General features: G+C 49.8%; 2 protein-coding genes across 6 annotated transcripts in view; one reads left to right on the forward strand and one right to left on the reverse strand.

The window, feature by feature from the left end:
• The first annotated feature begins 124 nt into the window (after nt 1–124).
• Nucleotides 125–11,143, forward strand: LTC4S (leukotriene C4 synthase). Its single transcript, XM_075164745.1, has 5 exons — nt 125–3,084; nt 7,360–7,459; nt 9,297–9,367; nt 10,257–10,338; nt 10,607–11,143. The coding sequence occupies exons 1-5, from the start codon at nt 3,027–3,029 to the stop codon at nt 10,752–10,754; spliced, it is 459 nt and encodes a 152-aa protein (XP_075020846.1). The 5' UTR covers nt 125–3,026; the 3' UTR covers nt 10,755–11,143.
• A 733-nt stretch (nt 11,144–11,876) lies between these two features.
• Nucleotides 11,877–20,729, reverse strand: part of MGAT4B (alpha-1,3-mannosyl-glycoprotein 4-beta-N-acetylglucosaminyltransferase B) — a 52,101-nt gene continuing 43,248 nt past the window's right edge. For 2 of the 5 annotated variants that reach the window (XM_075164740.1, XM_075164744.1), the window contains 9 exons: nt 20,463–20,538; nt 19,971–20,085; nt 19,084–19,214; nt 16,190–16,297; nt 15,064–15,257; nt 14,590–14,668; nt 14,048–14,135; nt 12,975–13,184; nt 11,877–12,868 (listed from right to left, as the gene is read on the reverse strand). In XM_075164740.1, coding sequence (XP_075020841.1) covers nt 12,834–12,868; nt 12,975–13,184; nt 14,048–14,135; nt 14,590–14,668; nt 15,064–15,257; nt 16,190–16,297; nt 19,084–19,214; nt 19,971–20,085; nt 20,463–20,538 — 1,036 coding nt within the window. In that variant the 3' untranslated portion in view covers nt 11,877–12,833. The other 3 variants (XM_075164741.1, XM_075164743.1, XM_075164742.1) reach the window with 3 other exon arrangements.

Genomic DNA, 20,729 nt, shown 5'->3' on the forward strand with positions numbered 1-20,729 from the left:
TTGGTCAGCCTGTTACTAAGGCTCAGATTCTTCTGCTGTGCCTTACCAATCCTTACGGTTTCAGAAAGTCCATTTAAACAGGCCAGAACTGGATAAAGAGGCCTTAGAAAACTTTCCTTTGAAAACAAGGCCTTATGCTACACCTGCTGCTTCTGGACTTTTTTTTTTTAATGCAGTTGTAGGCCTTAAGCTAGGAAATATGACTGCAGAGGTGGTTGGTACTAGTGAAAAAGATGTTAGTAACTACCGAGACCTCACAGGTGCAAATTGTAGAGTTCCAAAAATATGCTCAGATTCCCCCAAAATAACATCAAACCTCAAAAGAGGTTCAAATTGGGTTCCTTGAGACTTGTAAAAAGACAAAGATTGTTGGTTGTTTGACGTAGGCAGATTGCACAAAAAAAGCAAACTGAGAAATGAGGAACACGTACTGCAAGCATGAGCTAATGTTTCTGAACAAGGAACAAAACACTGGTAGCAAGTTGCATGAAGGTTTTGGCATAAAGCTGGTAAGGTGCCTAAGCTGGTGGGTTGAAGAGGCTGTGCAAAATAACGGCCAAATAGGTCTTTCAGACCCTGCTGGATTGTTGTGCCTCTTCAGATGGGCACTGAATGGATGTTGGTTAGAAGAGAAGTGAAGCAATGATCTGTGGCTCCATCGGCGCCCAAAGGAGCCTAGCTTTAGTGCTGTGTGTTTGATGTTAATATGTTCTTGTTAACATGTTATTACTTGATGAATTACTCCGAATTGAACATTTCAAAGCAGTTCTCTTGGTGAATCATACCACTTGCAGCAGACCCAAGAATTCAGTTATTTGTGTAGTATTTCCTGTTTGTCAAGTACGCCTTTTAACTGATGATATCTAGTCATAAGTTCTAAACTAGCATCTCGGATCTCTCCAACCACAGATTTAGCAGTAGCGATAAAGAAGAATTTGCAAAGTGTGACTCATGCGTTTCTTGCTAAGGCTGTATTCAATTTACCTGTGACTGTAATTTCAAGCATCCCCCTATGTAATAAGAATTTTAATCAGCTTCAGACATTGAAGGATCATTCTCCAAGCATTGAAGTTGGTGTTGTCTTAGCTATTGTGTTTAAGGCCCCAGCTCAGAGCCTTCAGATTTCCTCACGAAGTGCATCCTGACATACCTGAGTGTATTTTCAGTGTATTCCTGCTCGACAACTTTTGAGTTGTGTTTGGGGGGAGGAGGGGACCTGTAACTTCAGAAGCTTAGAAAGAACCAAATGTGATAGTAAATAACAACGCCAGGATGAGCTGCTTCTAGCCTGTGGGGAACTGTGAAGTTATTACTTCATTAACTTTTGCTTTATTGTCCCATTAAAAGTGCTGCATTGTATTTAGTGTTGAGTAAAACAGAAATTTCCCAACTGTCCCCCGCTGAAGTGATGTGCACATGCACGTTTTTCCAAAGGTTTTAAGGAATCGGTGGCAGCTTGTGACCAACCTCTGCTCAGAAACTGTTTGGGTTTGTGTGGTTTCTTTTTTTTTCCCCTGGCTTGATGTTGGTGTTTTTCCTGAGGCTGATGTAGCTCTGTATGGGAAGTGTTCTCTAAAGCCTGAATTGTTTGTTGAAATGGTGTAAGCAGAAGTAGACTGCTGGTGACGTTTCCTCTCTGACTTCTACATTAGACACCCCAGATGAAATCTTGGGTCACCAATAGATTCTGTTAAGGTTAATTGTTTTATTTCTATTTCAGTCTGGGTCTGCTAGCAGCCTGGAGTGTCAAAAGTCATGTCCTATGAGTGTTTTGCAGAGAAAGGGAGCAGTTTTGCTATTCTACATGCATGTTTTACAAAAAAATGTACAATTGTACATTTGAATGAAGTGTTCAATTTGATAAGCTGTCACCATGGGGTTTTGAGGTGACGAAGATCCAAACCAGAAGAATGAACTTGCTGTGTCCCACTCGGGAGGGACTGTAGGTCTGGTCACTTCTTGTTGGTATTGTGCACAAATTCTGTGCTGAGGTTTTGCGTGTGACACTGCAAAAATGCAATAGCTCAACCATATCCTTTCTACTCTCCGTGCCAAAATTAACCTTAGTTGATAATGAATGATACCTTTTTTTCTCCTTTTTGGTTTTAAAATCTTTAAAGTCACTAGTCTTTTATCCATATCCTGTGTTTTGGAGCAACTTTATAACTTCTTGAACTGATGCATATTTTGCTTTTGTGGACTGGGGAGAAAAGTTATTCAGGGCTAAAATACTGCTGTTTTTCAAACTTTACATTTCACAGTTATAATTCTGATGTCAGTGTAACATCTCTGAGGGTCCACGTGTTTCTACATCCTATGCTGCTGTCCATTCTGAACTGAGAACTTTTATTTTGTATGATAGCCAGGAAAAGGTTTGTACTGCAGAATTTTAAAAACACCAGAAAACTACAAAAAGTGACCAAGCACTAGAAAAGGACCGTACTCTTATTTAGTAAACTTACAGTATTAATTAATAGGATAAAATATCTGAATGCTTTTTCAAAATTCAGAATCCAGTTAACAGAATTAAGTTATGCCAGCTGAAGTCTAGAAATCTTTCATGCGGTCAACTCCACTACCTGGAGTAAGAGCAGAAGGTCACGTCATTAATTTGTAAATGCTTGTTAATTTTTACAACCTCGCACATGATTTAGATGCTTTAGAGCTGATTAAAACTACCGATAAATGGGCTGGAAAAATTCCCATCATCTTTCAATTGCCGGCAATATATAATTCAATCATGGTACAAAATCTGTAAATACAACTGCAAGAATTTCTCAGTTTGCGCATGCAAAACTTTGCTGTTCTGTAGTTCAGCAGAAGGCACTTGTCTCGAATAGACATTTTCTGATGGCTGGCTGTTTTGGAAAATTGTGTGGCGTGGGGAGAGTTAACGTGTGGTGGAGGAAACACGTGTTGCTGCGGAGCAATAAGAAGGCTGCCTGGCAGAGCGTGCAGTAGTGGCAGGGTGGGGGAGCAGCGGTACTCGTCGCACCTGGCTGGGCTTTGGGTCCACAGTCAGCAACATGAGAAACCAGATAGACCTGCTGGCCACTGTCACAGTTTTGGGAGTCCTGGAGCAAGGTAAATGTCCGTTATGTAGTGCTAGGTAGTGTTAAGCTAATTATATTCAACTTTTGGAACTTGGTTCCTGTACTTTGCTTGGAGTCTCTGTGGAGTGAAAGTTCTGTTTTCCAACATGGTAAGACGATGCCAATGTTTGGCCATTCATGGTGGAAGTGACATCCTCATTGTTTAATAGGGATAAAATGATCCGCAAACCTCAAAGCCAGCATCCTAGAAGGAAATGAAATTTCAAGTTTTACTTTTAAACTTAAAACAATTTCAACAATAGAATGTCTTTAAAGTAAAATATTTTCTGTGATTGAATGTTAGCAGGTCATTTGTAACTTAGAGTGGCTGGAGGTAGCCAAAATAAGGCAGGCTAATAAATACACTGATGAAGAGGTCAGTGTACAAACATACATCGTATGTATATAGAAAAGAGCATCATAAATGCATGTATTTCTCCTCTGTCACCAATATCGTTGTGTGTTCCATTCATATAGCTTAGCTGCATGGGGCAGATGACAAGGTGAGTTGACAGCACAGAGTAATGTGGAAGCTAATGCAAGCCCTTCTGGTCAGAAGTGGACGCAGACATCTTCAAAGAAACTCGGCGACTTCTCGTAATTTAAATAGATGCCTTTGGTTCACACCACCTCGAAGGAAGCAGTAGTGTTGCCAAGCTCTGTCCACCTCTTGTGTTTAATTGTGGGCGCTCTGGGCTTCGGGAGGGTCGCAGAAGGGGACGCTGCCCCTGCCCGGGGTGGGGACAGAGCCCCCATTTTATTGAAACCTTCACAGTTCTGAGGGAAGGTTTGTGGGGGGGGGGTTATTACTGAATTAATTCACTGTAGGACTATCGCACCTCTTTGCTTACAAATGGGTGTGAATCTCTGAGCAGTACATCTGATGTATTTTTAGCCGTCAGGTGGTAGATCTCTGAGTATAATATTATTTAAAAGACAAAGATGCTACTTGAAGAATAGAGTTCAAAATTTCTGAATTATCAGTAACAATTTACAGAGAAATATCAGCAACTACAAATGGAAGATACTTTTGTCTTACAAATTTTTTTGTTATTAAACTAAGTGGGGATGGAGGAGTGTTCAGTGTGCAAAGAGAAGACATGAAGAAAACTTGAAATTGAGTTACGGAAATGTTGCTAAGCCTTTTCCATTGGGAAACCCTCAGTAGCAAATTCCTAGATAGCAGTTTTGTCTCAAATATATTTTGTTTATGAGAACTTCAAGTATTTTTTAAAGGTTGCAGCCTCAGGCATTTTACTTTCATGCTATGCAAACCATACATAGGTGTGAAGCCAGCAGATAAATCGCAAGCATTGGCACCCTCTCATCTACGTTAGATCAGACAAAGTAACCTCGTTTTGTTGTCTCTGCGTGAGAAGCCAAGGAGCAATTACAAAATACTACGTGTTTCCTTTCTACTGGTAAGAAACGTGTGTGCTAATGTCACCTGGACTCAGAGCTGTGCAGTAGCTTTTCTTGCATATTTGGGAAAGGGCATTCTGTATGCGAGTTACAGGACTGAGATTCGTTCTGAGAAGGCAGAGCACTGAAACACCGACGTGCGCTGTACGTAAAATACTCTTCCATCATGTGGGAGATGTAATTTAATGGCTGAGCTTAGTAAAGGGTTGGTTGATTTTTATTTTTATTTTCTTCTTAATTTTCTGGGAGCCCACAGTTTCTGCATTCTTTCAAGTAACTTTCCCCTTTTTAATTTAGTTATGCTCAGTTTAGCAAAGCTCTGAGCTTCGTGCTCTGTGGATACATGCCCCTGCCCTGTGTTGAATGCTGTACCAGAGAGCAGCACAATGCTACCACAGTTGTTTGGGGGGTTTTGCGTGGTTGGTGTTTTTTTTTTGTTCCGCTTTTTATTATGGCTTCAAAGGAAATAAAGCTTATGCAATGTCACTGTCTGTCAGTCCCCACAGAGCTTGTTTGCCAGGTTCATTCAAATGTGGTAGGTATCAGCTATAATATGGTTTGACAAGTTTGTGGACATAATCAAATAGGGAATGAAGGTCTGGCTGATACTTCCACTGAGGAGCAAAGTGCACGGAGAGCTCAGCCCCTGTAAGCCACGTGGGAATCCACACAGGAGTTCAACCTCGAGATATGAATCACAAAAAACTAGTTTGAAAGGTTCTGCAGAGTAGATTGAACTCTTTTCCCTAAAAGTCCACGCTGAGAAGTCTTGTGCAGTGTGGGTTTTTTCGACACCTCATTCTGAGAAGTGCTTTTGGAGGGTGATTCTTCATCCTTAACGCTTCACCCATACACCAGGTTTGGAGGACAGCTAGCCGTCCTCCAAAAGGCTCTTGCTCCTCTTGGGAGGTTGTTTTATACATTATCCATCCCTAAGCATACGGGATGTGTTGCAGGACTTGTCTGAATCTTTGCCCCTGTATACAAGCAAGATGTTAAGCATAGAGTTGATGGAGAGGTTGGGTCTGAAATTGTTCTTACCGTGTTCGTCAGTCACAAGACTGCTACATCAGGAAGGGTGCAGATGGCACCAAGCAGGATGAAGACGGTTGCCCAGCACAGTCAGGCTTATGCCACAAGCCAGAGCTGTGCATGATGCAGTAACTTTAGCTCGGTCCATTTCTTGAGAGGTGGCTGGGGTGAGACCCTGAGAGCATTCAATAGTTGTAGGAGGGATGTGCTTATCTGATGTGAAGAGGAGGTAACAGGATCTTTCATCATCTTTTTCCCAGAGCTCTGCCAGCTGCCGCTGAATGGCCAGCTGTGCGCTAGCGCAGACCTAGCTGTCTGCTTCCACAGATGCCGTGTGCATCCTGCCGCGTCTCGGAGGCAGAACGATATCCTCACCCTTGACCAGAATCAGCGTGCTACACAGGAACTGGGAGGGGAAAGGCAAACTTCTTCCTCCCCACCCTTCTCTCCCAGCACCTCTCATTTAGAGCTGGGTCACTGCACACAGTGTGGAAGACACTAGAACACATGGGTGTTTTCTTAAATGAACCTCTGGGTATTTAAATGGACAATATGTTGTGTAATGCACAGGTCACATAGCATCAATTATTTACATTTCTAATTCCCTTTTCTTCTACATATTTTTTAATGCTTTTCTGCACGCACGCGTGGTTCTGTCTTGTCTTTAATCTCGCAACATCTGTCCCTACTTTCCTTCTCTCTCCGGCTGTTCTGCTTTTATCTTGTTAGAATAAGACAGTCCACAAAGCAGTCCTTGCAGCCTGGCTCCTTGTCCCTCCCTTCGATGCTCTGGAAACCTTGCTATGTTAGGAACTTGCTAATCCAAGTGACTCGCTTTGCAGCACACTGCCACAGCCACCAAAGTAATTGTTTTTGTAACTTAGTTTTCTCTTATATGAAAATGCTCTTTTTCCATAAAGGCAACAATATAGTAGTGCACCCAAAAGATAAATACTGGAAACATCAGCAATCACCTGTGGGAGTAAAAACTTTCATCAAATAGTGAAACGGTCCAAATCTTCATGTTAACAAGTTTTCAGCATTAAGAAGTGACTTGCCATGTCCCTCACAAATGTTCAAAGGAGTGGTGTAGCAGACCCAGAGTTAGCACCTCGGCCCAAACTCGGCACAGGCAGTCATTGGCAGCATGCCTGCTCCTTGAACTGCTCGAGCCTTGGGGCTACCCTGCAGGAATGAAGTGGAAGAAATAATCGCCCCCTTCCCCATTTCCTTGTATTGCCATGATTACGAGCATCTCTAATTGACTTAATGATATCCCAGTGCTTCACAGTTTGGATGCTGCTCTGTGACATGGTGCTGTCCTTGTAGAAAAGCTTTGTGCCCGCTGGGTATAGTGGGAGGTGTTACACGTTATTCCCATCAGACTGACTGAGGGTCTACTAATGCTTTAAATACAGAGCGCAAGATTAAAAAAAGAATCTCAATTCTGTGACGGGATGTGGTCTCAGCAAGGTTTTAATGTGCATTGCTGGCCTTCCTGGTGTGTTTGATCTCTTGGGGAGCAGCACCAAGGGCTCTGCCGCTGCGTGCTGGGCGTCAGGCTATGCAAAGCGCCAGCCAGCACGTCGGCTCTGCGGTACACGTGCTCGCTAGGATAACCAAATCTGAATTTAAAGTACGAGCCTGAAATAAATAGCACATTTATTCCAGGTAATGTGTGGCAGCACTTGACTATGAACCTAGACAGTATCAGCGCTTTTCCTCTAACCGCTTGCTTGATTCCAAGCTAGAGAAACTTGGCTAAATAAAACGCTGCTGGACTGTTACCGTTCCTGTGTTGTTCTTTTTTCAGCCTATTTTGCGCTGCAGGTGATCTATGCCCGACGGAAGTACAAGATCTCCCCTCCCGAGACAACAGGTCACCCTGAATTTGAGCGAATCTTCAGAGCTCAGTAAGATTTTGATTTTTTTTGTGATGACTCAATCTAGATATGACTTGAGTCAAGTGTCACTACCAGGAAAGACTGAAGTCACCCTCAAGTCACCTTTTCACTTACTGCTGCTGATAGTAGATTTTTTTTTTTTTTAATGCTTTGCGTGCAGAGGTCTGAGTTTTGATTTGGAGCACTTTGCTCTGGCTGGAGTGTTTCTGTCCATCCATGATAATTCTCCTTCTGGCATCGTGAGAGGCAGCCAAAATACAAATTAGTGGCTGTATGGCAGAGGTGCTGAGCATTAATGCATTATAATCATTAATGTTGGCTCCAAATTGTGAGAGCAGCTGAAGCTACATTAATAACCTAATATTTGCTTGTAAGTTTTTTTGCTGTTGAATTGAAGCAAAAGGCCTTGCTGGCAGAACCAGTTACAAGGACGTTTTTATTTTTTCTTTTTTTAAGCCATTGTACTGTGAAAGTCGGCACTCGCGGGCCCATGCCAAGGGCTGTTTCTTTTTGCTCTGTTCCTATGGAGAGAGCAATGCTGGAGCTAAACTGGAAACGTTCACAGACCCCTTCGGCTTCCAGCAAGCACCAGATTCCATCTTTTATCTCAGTTGTGCTGTTTCATAAGCAATTGAAAGGAATTGGCCGGAGCTGGTTTGAAGGGTAGCTCGAGCACGGCACTAAATCCTGAACAAAGCAGCTGCATTTCTTTGCCAGCATGCAAGAAACACTTGTGGAGTGACAAAAACACCCGCTTCAGTCCTTTTGCGATGCAGTGAAAGGTTAGCCTGTATGGGAGGCATCAGCCTTTGCTAGCTGGGTAGCTGTTGATGAGGCTTTTAATTAAATACTGGGCTGTGCGTTAACCGAGTCGTGCTGGGGGCTGCGGCGTACCGGGAAGCCCTCCGCTATGTTCTGCAGAGGAGGCGACCTCAGGGAACTTGAGTTTGAGAAGGGATTTCTTCATTGTGGGCTTCTTCCTCCCTTTATTCTTTTCCCTGTACAAAAGGATACAAATGGATAATTTTTTTTGATATATTAAAAAAAAAAAAAAGAGGGGAAGAAAGGTATTGATTTATTATTCACTCGTGGAAACCTGGCAGCCTCCCCTCGCTGAGGCTCAAACTTCATTTGCAGCATAAGGTTCTTCAGACTTTTTCCAGCTCCCAATCTGGCTCCGTTCCCCAAGGCTTGGTAAATTTTTGGCCAAATTTAAGATTAAATTGCTTAGGGAACAGTAAAATGTCGGAGAAATCGAGAAACAAAACCATTGTCTTTAATAGCACAGCTCCCACTGTCCTTTCTTGCAGAAAATCTGTATTTTTGTCACTAAAAGGAAGGAGGAAAACCTGGCTGGAGATCTGATCACCTTCTGCTGAATTAAATCTGGGAGAAGGCTCCTTCTTGGAGCATGACTTGCACGACACCCATATTTGAGCTGTGCTCCCCCAAGGGGAAGAGAACGCTCCTTAAATAATGTCAAGGAACCTCTCCCCTCGCAGCTTTTAAGCTGTAGCTCCTCTAGATGTCTGTGAAGGCTCTGTGCGCGGGGCCGAGGGTCCAGCAAAGGCAAATCCCCATCTCGGCCAGGGCTCGTGGTTGCAGCGTCCATGTGAATGCGGATGAGGTGAATGCTGTGCGGCTTTGGGTACTTTTCTTCTCCAAAACACAGATACTGGGCGTCCTTGGTCGCAGAAAAGGCCCTTTCTCCCCTGCACAGCAGAGCAACGCCTCCCGCCGGCCCTTTGTTTGCTCTGACTCGTGTTTCTAGCTCACCTCTGGCCTTGGTTAACCGGGCTCTGGGTGTGAGGATGGGGTTTTAATGCTCATCTCTGGTTCTCACCAGGGCAAATTGCTCAGAGTACTTCCCGATCTTCGTCTCGCTCCTCTGGGTTGCTGGAATCTTCTTCCATCAAGGTAAGGGGGATGGGGGAACCCCAACCCAAACCACATGCGCCACACGGTCAGCCCCGAGTTGGTCAGGCAGTTGGACAAGATGATCCTTGCAGTTCCCTTCCAACTGAAATAGCCTAGTCTAGTCTATTCTAAACCAAAAGAACCCGATTTAAATCCCGTTGCGACTCAGGCACGTCCTCGCTGTACCCGTGAGGCTGTTACTCAGGGAAAGCAACGTTCCCCTTCGGCCGGCGGGACCGTGGAGCACCCCAACCCCAGCTGCATGAAGCTGCTGGTAGCAGCCCGGCCGGTCTCCGGCCCGGAGGAGAGGTTTGGTGGCACCGGCAGCCCGCGCTCCTCCGCCAGCACCCAGCTCTCGCCCCGGGCTGCTTCTCTCAGATAAGGCCCGGCTGGCGCGTGGTGCCAGGGCGGCGGCAGGGCCGGCAGCAGCGTAGCTCTCTGCTTCGGAGGCTGCTGCTTCCCGCCGCGCCGGGGAAGGTGCAGGCTGAAGCTGGGCTGCAACACGGTGCCCAAACCGCTATGTCAGAACTAGAAACCATAACCCAAACAACTAGTCATCCACTGTCCGTCCCGTACCAAGCAGGTTTAGGGGATTTGGCTGCCGCCACGGGGAAAATGCGAGGAGGGACCACGGGCGGGAGTGTTGCAACCCCAAGTCCCAGGGCAACTTCGGGGGGTAGAGAGGTTCATCCCTCACAAAAAGGGAAGGAAGAAAACGCATTTAAACTCCCACAGTGCTTTAAAGCCAAGTTTCTCCGCGCTTGGTTCCCGTGGCCGTGCCCCCAGCTGCAGGGGGAAGCGGGGGCGTGGGTGACCGAGCTGGGCTGCAGCTCCGGCAGTGTCTGGGGACCGAGGCCCCATCAGGACTCGGCTCCCCTCTCCCCCGCAGGTGTGGCTGCGGCGTGTGGGCTGCTGTACCTCTACACCCGCTTCAAGTATTTCCAGGGATACACCGTGGCTGCGCAGGGACGGTTAGTACCTGGGGGGCTGTGGGCACCCCAAACCAACCCGGGGAGGCTGGGTGCAGGATGCGTCCCCTGGGGCAGGTTTCCTCCCTGTGGGTGGGACTGAAGGCAGGTTTGCATCACCCCCTTCTCCTCCCCTCCTGCCCCCACTCGTGGCCCCACTGGCTCTTCCCCAGCACAGTCTCGGAGGAGGATGGGGACGCCAAGCCCCGGCCAGCACGCTTTGTGCCCCGGCTCGCCCGGCGGTGTCTGACCAGGTTTTCTCCCCACGCAGACTGGGGCCGCTGTACACCAGCGCCCGGCTGCTCTGGCTGCTGCTGGGGCTGGCGGTGGCCGGGCTCCTGGCACACTTCCTGCTGCCCCGCTCCTCCCCATGGATGGCAGCGCTGGCACGGCCCCTCCAGCTGCTCAGCGCCTGGTGAGCGGGGCTGCGGCGCTCCCAAAACCACTGCTCGCCCTCGGCGGAGGGGAGGGACTCGTGCGGCGGGGTTGGTGACTGTCTCCCCAGCTCTGGGCCCACCTTTGAAGCGAGGCGGATGCTGGCGCTCCTCTGCTCGCGAAGCTTCGCTCTTCAGAGACCATTTCCCTTACAGAAAGCAAATACTGCCCGGCCTCGGCCCGTGCCGATGGGCTTCGCTGCCCGGTTTTGTGGCGCTGTTTGCTCGAAAAACCTCTAATGCCTTTGGCTTTACCTTGTGGTCCACGGGTCTACCCGTACGCTATCGTCCCTCCTCCTTACTGCTGTAATGTTCTATGTTGGAGGATCACACCATGGATATACAAAAAAATAAATTCCTTTTCTCAGTAGAAATCACCTGTGATTGTCAAAGATGCTTTGGAACTGGGTGTGAGAACATCCGAGGGTTAGGGGACTGGGTTGCATGGGAAAAGCTGCTGCCATTAAAACTAACTTGAAAGAATAGGTAAACTTGTCTAAAACTTTATCCAAATTTTGGGAAAAAAGCCTGAGTCTAGTCCAAATGCTAATGTCTGTGTTTGGCATCGACTTGAATGATGTTGACTTAGCTTATCACTGACCCACCAGTAGAACTTTGCCCTTTCTCTGGATTTCAACCTCCGCTGCAAACTCGGGGTTCGCAGGTAACTAAAGCAGGCATCAAGCAGGCAGCTCCTTGCTAAGCTGTACATGGGTATAAAAAAAGCAACATATTTTGTAAGAAAGACAACTGTTCCACAATTGCACCCCCGGCGTGTATGGGTGCCCAAGTCCTTCCTTGCTCCCTGCCGAGGAAAGACCCAACCAACCTTTCTTTTTTTAATAACTGGTGAAGGTTCCTGTGGTGCTGGGGCAAAAAATAACCAGTCTCCCACGGGGCTGCTCTAAATGCTTCCCCCAGCACGAGCAACGCTTTGGGAGAACTGGGTTTCGGTGAGCGCTGAGGAATGACTCCATGCCGGGCGTAGGGGATTCAGCTGGTCCCTGGCCCCCAGGGACGCCCACTTGTCCCGGGGAGGGGAACGGGCAGGCAGAGCCGGAGCACGGGCCTCCCTGCCGCGAGTGACTCTCACCGCCGCACCAAGGGTTTAAATTTAGCTTTTATTACAGTGCACATTATTTTATATATTTATATATAGAGATGTACTTGAAAAATCAAATGTATCCAATAATAAAAAATACAGCACATTAAAGTAGTATAATGCATTCCAGTGTATAGCTGAAGAGACATTGGGATTTACACTAATCCCTACTATTTTTGAACTGGGCTACTTTTTTTTTTTCTTCCCCCAAAAAATTCACACCAACCAATAACTGAAATAGTTATTTAAAAAGATGGTTTCTGCACTCAATCTCAAGGCATGAAGACACTGGAGACTTCACCGTGAGTTAAGGGGCTGTGTTCAATGCTGGCAGGCACAGTGTGGTGGTTTTTTTTTTATTTTCCCTGCCATACTCATAGCTCCAACCCCTTCGGATTCATTCCTCCTCCGCCAAAGGAGGGTCGGTCTTCACCCTCGCTTAATCCTCAGCTGTGGCCAGGACCATTGCCTGGGCGAAGGCGAGGCAGACCTCGGTCCCTGGCCCTCTCCGTCCCGGCTCGCCTGCGGGGTCGGCCGGCAGGGCTCAACGTGGCCCCGTCCCCCCGCCCCAGATGCAGCCAGTCATTGCCCTGCCCTTTCAGTCCCCACGCTTGCTGAAGCTCATCCCGGCCCCAGACCGCAGCCACGCGCCCGAGACGGCCGAGGGAGCGCCCGCGCCCTGCCGAGGGGGGCAAAGCCAGCCCTCTGCACGGGATATTGGTTTTTGCTTTTTGCTCTTCTTCCGGAGCAGACGACGTCCTGGCCCCGCAGCACCGGCTAGGGATGGTGGTGCCGGCGTGGCAGCCGGCTTGCCGAGGCCTGTCGGCGTGTGCCGCCTCCCGGCAGCCGGGCCCGCGCCTCGCCGGTGTGGCTGTCCATGCGCCCGGGCGAGGCGCCGCGGGGAGCAGGGAGCGGGAGGGCGGGGAGCAGGACCGGGGATCCACGCGTGTGTCCACCCCTACTCACGCCCGCGTCACTCCGCTTTTTTGATAAAAATCTGAAAGGAGGGAGGGCCGGGCTCAGAGGGAAGCCGGGGCAGGCGGCGGGGAGCCCCACGCCCGCGCTGGGCAGAGCCGTCCCGCTGCCGACGAAGCCCGGCTTACCTCGCTCAGGATGATCCACACTGGGGAGTCGGTCTGGATGGACAGCCTGATGGCCTCCAGCGGCCCGAAGGACGGGTCCACCTCGCCCTCCGCAACGCCCTTGGAGAAGGAGCCTGGCGGGGAGAGCACGTGGGTGACGCGGGGACAGGCCCCTGGCAGCCAGCCCCCCCGAGGGGACCACGAGCAGCCGCGGCAGCCCCTTGCCCGCAGCTGCCCGACATGAGAGAGAGAGAGACGGCCTGAAACCAGCAGCGTGGACGTCAATACAGTGCAAAATGCTACACTGAGGGGAACAGAAAATCAGCTAAACAAAACAAAACGGGGAGTATTTGGCCACACATCGCCGTGCGAAAGGGGGGCAGAGTGGCCTGAGGGCAGCCCTGTCCTGTGAGAGCCAACTGTCGGTTCAGGATCACGCCAGGGAGGCAAGCCTCACATCCACAGCGCTAGCAAAGTCTCAGCCTGTTGCTGCGTCCCATTTTTGGGTGTGATTCTTTTGGAAAATGCAACTGGGAGAAACCAGACAGCATGCAGAGGAATGCTAAAATGGCAAAAAGCTATGCGTGCCAGGGAATTTTTCTTTTTTTTGTCTATTTAAAAAAAAAAGAAGTCGTAGCAGGGACGCCAGGGCTTTACCACACACCAGTGGGTCCCTGTAGGCTGCAATCACTCGTTCTTGTCCAAGGGCAGGACAAGCACTAAAACAACCTCAGGTGGCAGGAGACAAAGTCCAAGCCGCAAGTGGTCCGAGTACCGAGACAGGCTGTGGAGGGACAGCATGAAATCGCCCACAGTGGAGGTTTTTAAGACTAGGTTCGGCAAATGGATAATCTGAATAATTTGGTCCCAGCTCTGAGCAGGGACAGGCAGAAATGTAGGACTGAAAACTACCTGAAGAGGACACCTAGTCTAAGAGGGGAGGGAGGGCAGTGGAGGAGAGGAGACAGTGACCATTAAATCCTGTTCCAACCTGGCTCCTGGCAAGCAGAAATTACTCCTTGCCAAGCAAACAGCACTAAGGATCTCGATTCACTTGCAGGGGAGGATATAGGCAGTTTACCACCCTGCTGTACCTATCTGGATGTAGCCATCCGGCGTCCTGCGGTATTTGATGGCTGCGCCTCTTCCCTCCTGCAAGGCTTCCTTATCCGACTGCAGGCTCTGCGGGAAGGAGAGGAGCTCTGCACAAGGCCAGTGGCAAGAGCCACCCAAAAGCCCCAAGCAACAGCAGCAACCGTGGAGCTGCCCTCACCAGCAGCCCTTGGTGTCTCGTCCCCCCGCCTGGCACCCTGGAGCCTCATGCTCCAAAAAAAAGAGGACATTTGCTGCTGCTTCCACTGCACCATCCTGGCTCCATCCCCTCCTCTGCAGCCATCCCATCCATCTGAGCATCCCCTCTGCAGGCATGGATGTCTCCCATAGCGACTGCTCAGCGCAGCATCCCTGCTCCTGAGGTGGTACCACACCAGGCGTGACCCCCTGGCTCCCAGCCAGCACCCCTCAAAGGCACTTGAGCCTTGTAAAGATTTTCCTGACGGCTTTAAGCAGTTCCCTTCTCTCAAACCTGTTTTGCTTCCCACTCCGCCCCCGTCTCAATTCTCAATAAAACACTTACGTCAAACGGCAAAACCTCCACAGTCGTATTGAAGAGTTTGTCTTCTGGGTGCTCGATGTTTCCGCTGCGGAAGAAGAACCTGTGACGGAGAGCAAAGCCATGGAAATCCACACTGAGTGAGGGGGGACATGGTGGCTTTCACCCTAGCTGAACCATCAAACAGCTCAACCTAACAGACACCTTCCCAAAAAGCCCACGGGCACATAGTTTGGAAGGAGACCTTCTGCGCCAGATTAGCCAAGTCATGGATTGCTCACAAGCGCAGGAAAGCAAAGGGCTCTGGCAAACTCCAACGGCTCCCCAAAAAAGGGTCAAGTTATCCTCCCCCTGGAAGAGCACCGCTCCCTCCTCCTGGGCAGCCAAGCAGGAGTCGGGCAAGAAATTCAACATGAGCCAGAAGAGCAAAAGGAAAGTGTCTCCACATGCTCCAGGCTGTCCCCACGTCCCTCCCTGCCGACCCCCCCAAGCACTTGCCTTTCAATGCGGAGCGGTTTGAAGAATCTGAATCTGATGAAGTCTCCAGCAGTGGGAGTGAAGGCCCAGAAGAAGTCCTCCCGCAGGTAAGCCTTCTCCAAGGTGAAGTGCTGGTAGGTTTTCAGGCTGGTGCTCACCTCCGCAGGAGGGTTGACGTGCTCCTTCCGCAGGGCTTGCTTGCCAAAGTCCTTGTCCTTGGTGGGAACAAAGCAAAAGGGCAGAAAAGGGTCATGAGCTGCTCTCACCCCCGAGGAACAGGGGTCCCAGCAACAATGCACCGCAAATTAAAAGCTCTCGATTTGCACAGCACAGAAGGATGAGGGATGGAAGTGATCTGGGGAAGGCACCTGACAGGGCAATGCGCAGCTGGATCCCAGGACACAACTTCAGGAGAGGCAGCACAGAGAAGCACCACTGCTCTGCACTCTGATCAGCACCAAAGAGCCTTTCATTGTCCAAGTGTCCCCGAACGCGTGTCCCTGCCCCAGGAGCTCTGCAAACAGTCCTTGCACCTGAGGACAAGGTGGCCGGGAGGTTGATGCTGGCACAAAATGGCTGGATTACACGGCCTGACAGGCACTGCACTGCGTTACAAACTGGATTACACCACCCATTTACCTGGGGATCGGACAGACACAGGGCTGAGCAGAGCCCAGGGATGCATTTCTGTGGGTCCTGCACATACAGCTGTGGGAAGCTTGATTTTGTTGATGTTTAAATACACTCAAACAATTTAAACTCTTACACAGCAAGCTCTAGTTCGCCTATCAGCAAATCCCAGGAATAAGGAGGGGGGTGGGAAGGAAGTCAGTTTTTCAGTAGATGCTTCGAAATCACTTGCCCGGATCATGGTTTGGCACTCAGGATGGGCGGCCAGGACCAGTACCAAGGGTTGAAAGCTTGCAGTGAGTCTTGGTACATGTCACTGCCATGCTGAGAAGTAGGAGCTACGTGAGCTCACTGTAATTCAGAATAAAACACAAGCACTGCACAGAAATCCAGCTGCCACCATCCCAGCAGTTGCTGTCACTGATGTCCCCATCCCAAAAGCAGCCGGTTCCCGTGTGCCTGCGGGCCAGGCCTGGCAGAAAGCTATCTGTGGCTTGGACAGGCAGCTGGTACCCACCTTCAGCTTCTGTATCTTCCCAGCCAAGGAGGAGTGGGTTCCCACGTGCTGGAAGAGCGAGGGCTTGAAGCGGATCCTCAGGTTTGCCTTCTGCCTGTCACAGTGTTTCTGAAATGAGACAATCCTGCAGTGCCCCATGCTCAAACCTCCACGGTCAACTGTGCCCCGCGAGAGGAACGGACAGGGGCACGAGGAGTGACAAACGTCCCTGCCCCTCCATCTCGATGCCCTTCTGTGTTATTTTGGCTTTAATTTGGCAAGAGGGCTTTTAACCACACTCTGGAAGAACCTGACCGTGACTCTCGGCCGGTCTCCCACCGGGCTCTGCTGGGCAGCCAGGCCTGGGATAATTCAGAGCCTGAGCGAGCAGGGAGCAATTGCCGGCTCTTCTCAGACAGGCAGAGTTTCCAGTTTGCTGGCAGATTTTGTTAGGTGGACGTATGGCACGTGCCATTGTCCGAGCTGTTTGACTGTTTCACACCCATCCCACCATGTAAATAAACTTGGAGATGCAACGCTGATCCAGCCAGTGATTTTCCATGGGGTGGAGGGAGAGGGACAATGGAGAAGGAATAAAGGACAAAGGGGAAAAACACTGAGAGCACGGAGACTAGAACTCACATTTTAAAAATAGTTCATTTCTCTCAGTTTGGGGGAGCAGGACAAAAATACAGGGTTAAAAACCGGAGGGAGAGGGCATTTGTTTTCCAAATTTTGCTTTTTCCAAGAAAAGAAACACACGCACATCCCTACCACCATCTGCTCTCACAACCTCCCACCCAAGAGCAACCCCGGCAGAAATCCCGCTGCCGGGCGCTCCGTCACCGGCTGCCTGGCACCAGGCAGGGCGCAGCGGGGAAAGCCAGCCACACCGAGCCCCCACGACGGGCTGCCCACACGGGCCACCGCCACTGTGCCGGGAGCTGGGAAATTCCAGGCATGACCCCTGCGAGCTGCGTAGGAGATAATTCCCTAATCCAGCTCATGTTACATTAGAAAATTAAAACTAGCCATGCTAACGGGAGAGACCCTACACATTGCCAGCAACCCCAGATGCAACCCCATCAGGCCTGATCTCACTCTGGATGGGGAAAGGAGGAAGAAGGGGAACGGAGGGAGCTACAGCATCTCCTGATTTCTCTTTCTCCCCTTTTCCCCTTCTGCTAAAGAAGCATTTGCTGAAAGCAGCATTGTCTCAGTCGAGCCAGGAGGGGGAATGGCTCAGTTGGTGGTAAGAAGGTCATCCTTTCACACAGCTCTACCCCAGGTAAATCTAAAATTAGTTAAAAAAGAAAGAGCGGAATATATCCAGAGCTGGCAAAGCACTTACCAAAAGCTCAGGTCAAACAAACTTTCAATCAAAAAGACAAATCCTCCCCGCTACCAATTTGATTCTGCACAGTGGGATTTACAAGGGAAAGTCATGTTTGAAAGGGCGCTGTGCAGAGTTAATCATGCAAACAGTGGGGGAAAGGAGCCAGAAATCCACACGGAAAGTAGGTTAATTTTTAAAAAGGCAACACATTTAAGAGGTTTGCAGTTTCCCCTGGGAAAACCTTGGCTCCGCCAGGTAGGAGAAGATGAGTGAAGATGAGCCAAGGAGAAGATGATCCTGCACAGCAGGATCTGCATTTAATCAATGCTCAAGCTGAAGATTTTGAAGGCAGGGCCACAGACAGCAGCGTCGTTCCCACCCCCATCCCAGCACCCCGCCACCCTGGCTTCGCCCACGGCTGTGAGGACCCTGGGGGCTGCTGGGCAGGCCTGGGGACTGCTCTGTCACACCTGAGCACACGGTTTGAACTGCCAGGAGGACACGACGGACATCATCTGAGACTGGTCCTGCTGCACAGGGGGGACTGGAGCCGACGTCACGGCCTCTGCGAGGGATCACGCCAAATTAAACCACAACCTTGCCCCAATTCTGCAGAGCCCTGAGGATGCCCTGCCCCCCCAACACATAAATACAATATTTATCCCCGGAGTGACCACTTGCTCTGGCATTTGCCACCACAAAGTAGTTGTGGCCATGAGGTCTGTCCTCAGCGGCTGGCTTCACGCTCCGCACAGGGACTCCGCTGCTCATTCTCTGCTGGGGGAGGAGGGCGAACGAGCGTTTGAGTAAATACAATATGTTCAGAGAGGAGACAGGAGAGTATCTGGTGGTGAGCTCATCTTACATTTGCTGTCACACACACTCCTCCTCTGCCCTTCCCACTCGCTTTAGCCCCTCGCTGCTGCTGCCGATGGGAGTTCAAACACAACCTCCGCAGGGCCCGGGGGCTTCTGTGCTGCTCTCTGCAAGGCTTCGTGCAGCCATGGCTCCGCAAACGAGATGGCAGCATGAAAACACAGTCCATTTCACCTCTCTGCACCCTCCTAGAAACCCTGACAAGAGCTTTGCGTGCTCTGGCTTCATTTTGGCACGCTACGCACGGCAGGCTTGCTCTTGGGTCATCTGGGGTGAGCTCTCTGGGCAGCCTGCATGTGTGCTCCAGGCGGGTATGGCACACGAGCCCAGAGCCAAAGGGTTATTCTGGGGTTACAGTCAGCGAGCGGGGAACAGCTTCAGGGAGAGAAGAATGAAAAACAACGCAGAAGAATGGGGAACGGCTACTCTCCTCGAGGACTGGAGGAGGAATACCCTGTTAGTGCTCAGACGCAGAAATAATGCCTTTCCCGGCAGCTGCAGACTACAAAAGCATGAAATCCCAGGTCTTTGCTCACACAATCTACAAGGACACCCCGTGGCACACTGCACAGGGACGGCACGGTTCGGTGCAAAGTCAGTTAGCACCAGAGCTCACAGAAAAGATCCTCTGGAGACACAGACCAAGCGTACATTTGCCCCCACACAACAGAAGGTTTCCCTTCAACAGGGGTTGTTTACGTACTGCGTCTTTCTCAGGGTTGCAGACTTTCACCCAAAGGATGTGATCCAGCAGCCAGTCAATGGGTTTGTCCTTATAGAACATCAGGATGAACTCCACGATCAAGCTCAGATCCAAAGACTTGAACATTTTTCCTACAGCACAAAGAAAGAGAAGAGAGAACAGCTACAGTTTGAAACAGTCAAGAATCAGAGCTGGGAAGAAAAAACTTGGGAGACTGGGCTGTGGAGGTTGGATGTGTCCATCTCTCTACGTAAAGGAAATAGCATGCAGCTCTGTTTTATGTACCAGTACTGCTGGCATTGCTAACACAGTTCCGGATTTAATATTCATCGCAGAATCAGAAAGCACTAGTGTCTCACAGGTCACAACAGTACCAAAAGGTCTAAAACTCTCCCATTCAGCAGGGAGAAATAAGGATGAAAAACATTCAGCCAGCTGCAGGACAGACCATTTCCTGCCCCGAAAACGACAAGTTTTAAGCCAGTCGAACCAGTATCCAAAATAACAGATCAAGCTGCTACTGCAACCATGTCCTGCCGTTCCCAAAATAGTTCTGTGCTGATGTAAACTTCCTTTTGCACACTCTTAGGCAACTCCAGATCCCATCCAGCCTAAAAGCTACTGGTCACAGCTAAGCTGTTCGGCTGTCGGCTGGGCCACCAACCAGGTTTATTTTTACTAAAAGCGAGTATCAGCAGTACCAGCTGTGAGGATCTTTCTCCCCTGTGCAAACACAAGGGTCATTGCAAAAATAGGGAGGGATCAAGCCCAAGTATTTCACCATCTCGTGCAGACAACTCGTTGGACCAAGAGCTACGTGCTTGCAAGAACCAGCAGGCACTTGTGCCTGTGCCTGCGGGACTGGGGTGAGCAGGGGAGAATGTTACCAATAAACCCCAGCTGAGAAAACTCCAGGATCATCCACTCCTCGGAGGGCTGCTGCAAGGCAAAGTTCTTCATCGTGCTGAGATAGTTTGGTTTGGCCACGATGTCATCCTCCAGCTGCAAGAGGAAAGGACACTCAGTGCCAATGACCCACCCAGGTTCCAGTAAGAGCCCCTCTGTGCAGAGCAATCACGCCGTAGACTGGAGGACAGCTTTGGCACAGACGTAGCTTTTTTTGGAGGATGCTCCAAGCAGATTTTTCTCACCCAATCGAACAGGTAAATGAAATGATGATTCCTGCCCTCCCTAGGCGGGAGGTCTCCAAGTCTAAAGCATCTTAGAAACTTAGCTTTTGAACCTATCTCGTTAAAACCCGCTCCCACGCTGCTGCATCACACAACTGGACATGCTCTTTGCCCTCTCTCAGCTGGGTACGAGCCACAGTGAACTCACAGGTACACCCATCTCCCCTCCAACCCCAGCACCAAACCCACCTGCACGTAATATATGCCTTTGGACTGGGCATACATCATTAAAAAGCAGTAGTCGAGGTTCTGCTTTGTCCTCCACCTGCAAGAGACAAACACGATGGTAGCGCCCATCTCTCCTGGGATACCGGACTGCTCGGGGGACCCAGCCGAGGCTGGGTTTAAGCCGGGAAGGTGACACAGCTCTGGGAGGAGGGGATGGCATACGGCCTCTCTCTTTTGGTCTCAAACTGGTCAGCTAAGAGTTACTGGAAAACTCAGGGGCTTCCAAAA

This window comes from Calonectris borealis, chromosome 15, assembly GCF_964195595.1.
Source record: "Calonectris borealis chromosome 15, bCalBor7.hap1.2, whole genome shotgun sequence".
Taxonomy (NCBI): Eukaryota; Metazoa; Chordata; class Aves; order Procellariiformes; family Procellariidae; genus Calonectris; species Calonectris borealis.

What these genes read in the sequence shown, in the direction of transcription:
- LTC4S (XM_075164745.1), top strand. Translation starts at nt 3,027, where the DNA reads ATGAGAAACCAGATAGACCTGCTGGCCACTGTCACAGTTTTGGGAGTC. An exon ending in TTTGGGAGTCCTGGAGCAAG is followed by an intron (nt 3,085 to 7,359) that starts GTAAATGTCCGT and finishes TTCTTTTTTCAG; the next exon opens with CCTATTTTGCGCTGCAGGTG. An exon ending in GAGCGAATCTTCAGAGCTCA is followed by an intron (nt 7,460 to 9,296) that starts GTAAGATTTTGA and finishes GGTTCTCACCAG; the next exon opens with GGCAAATTGCTCAGAGTACT.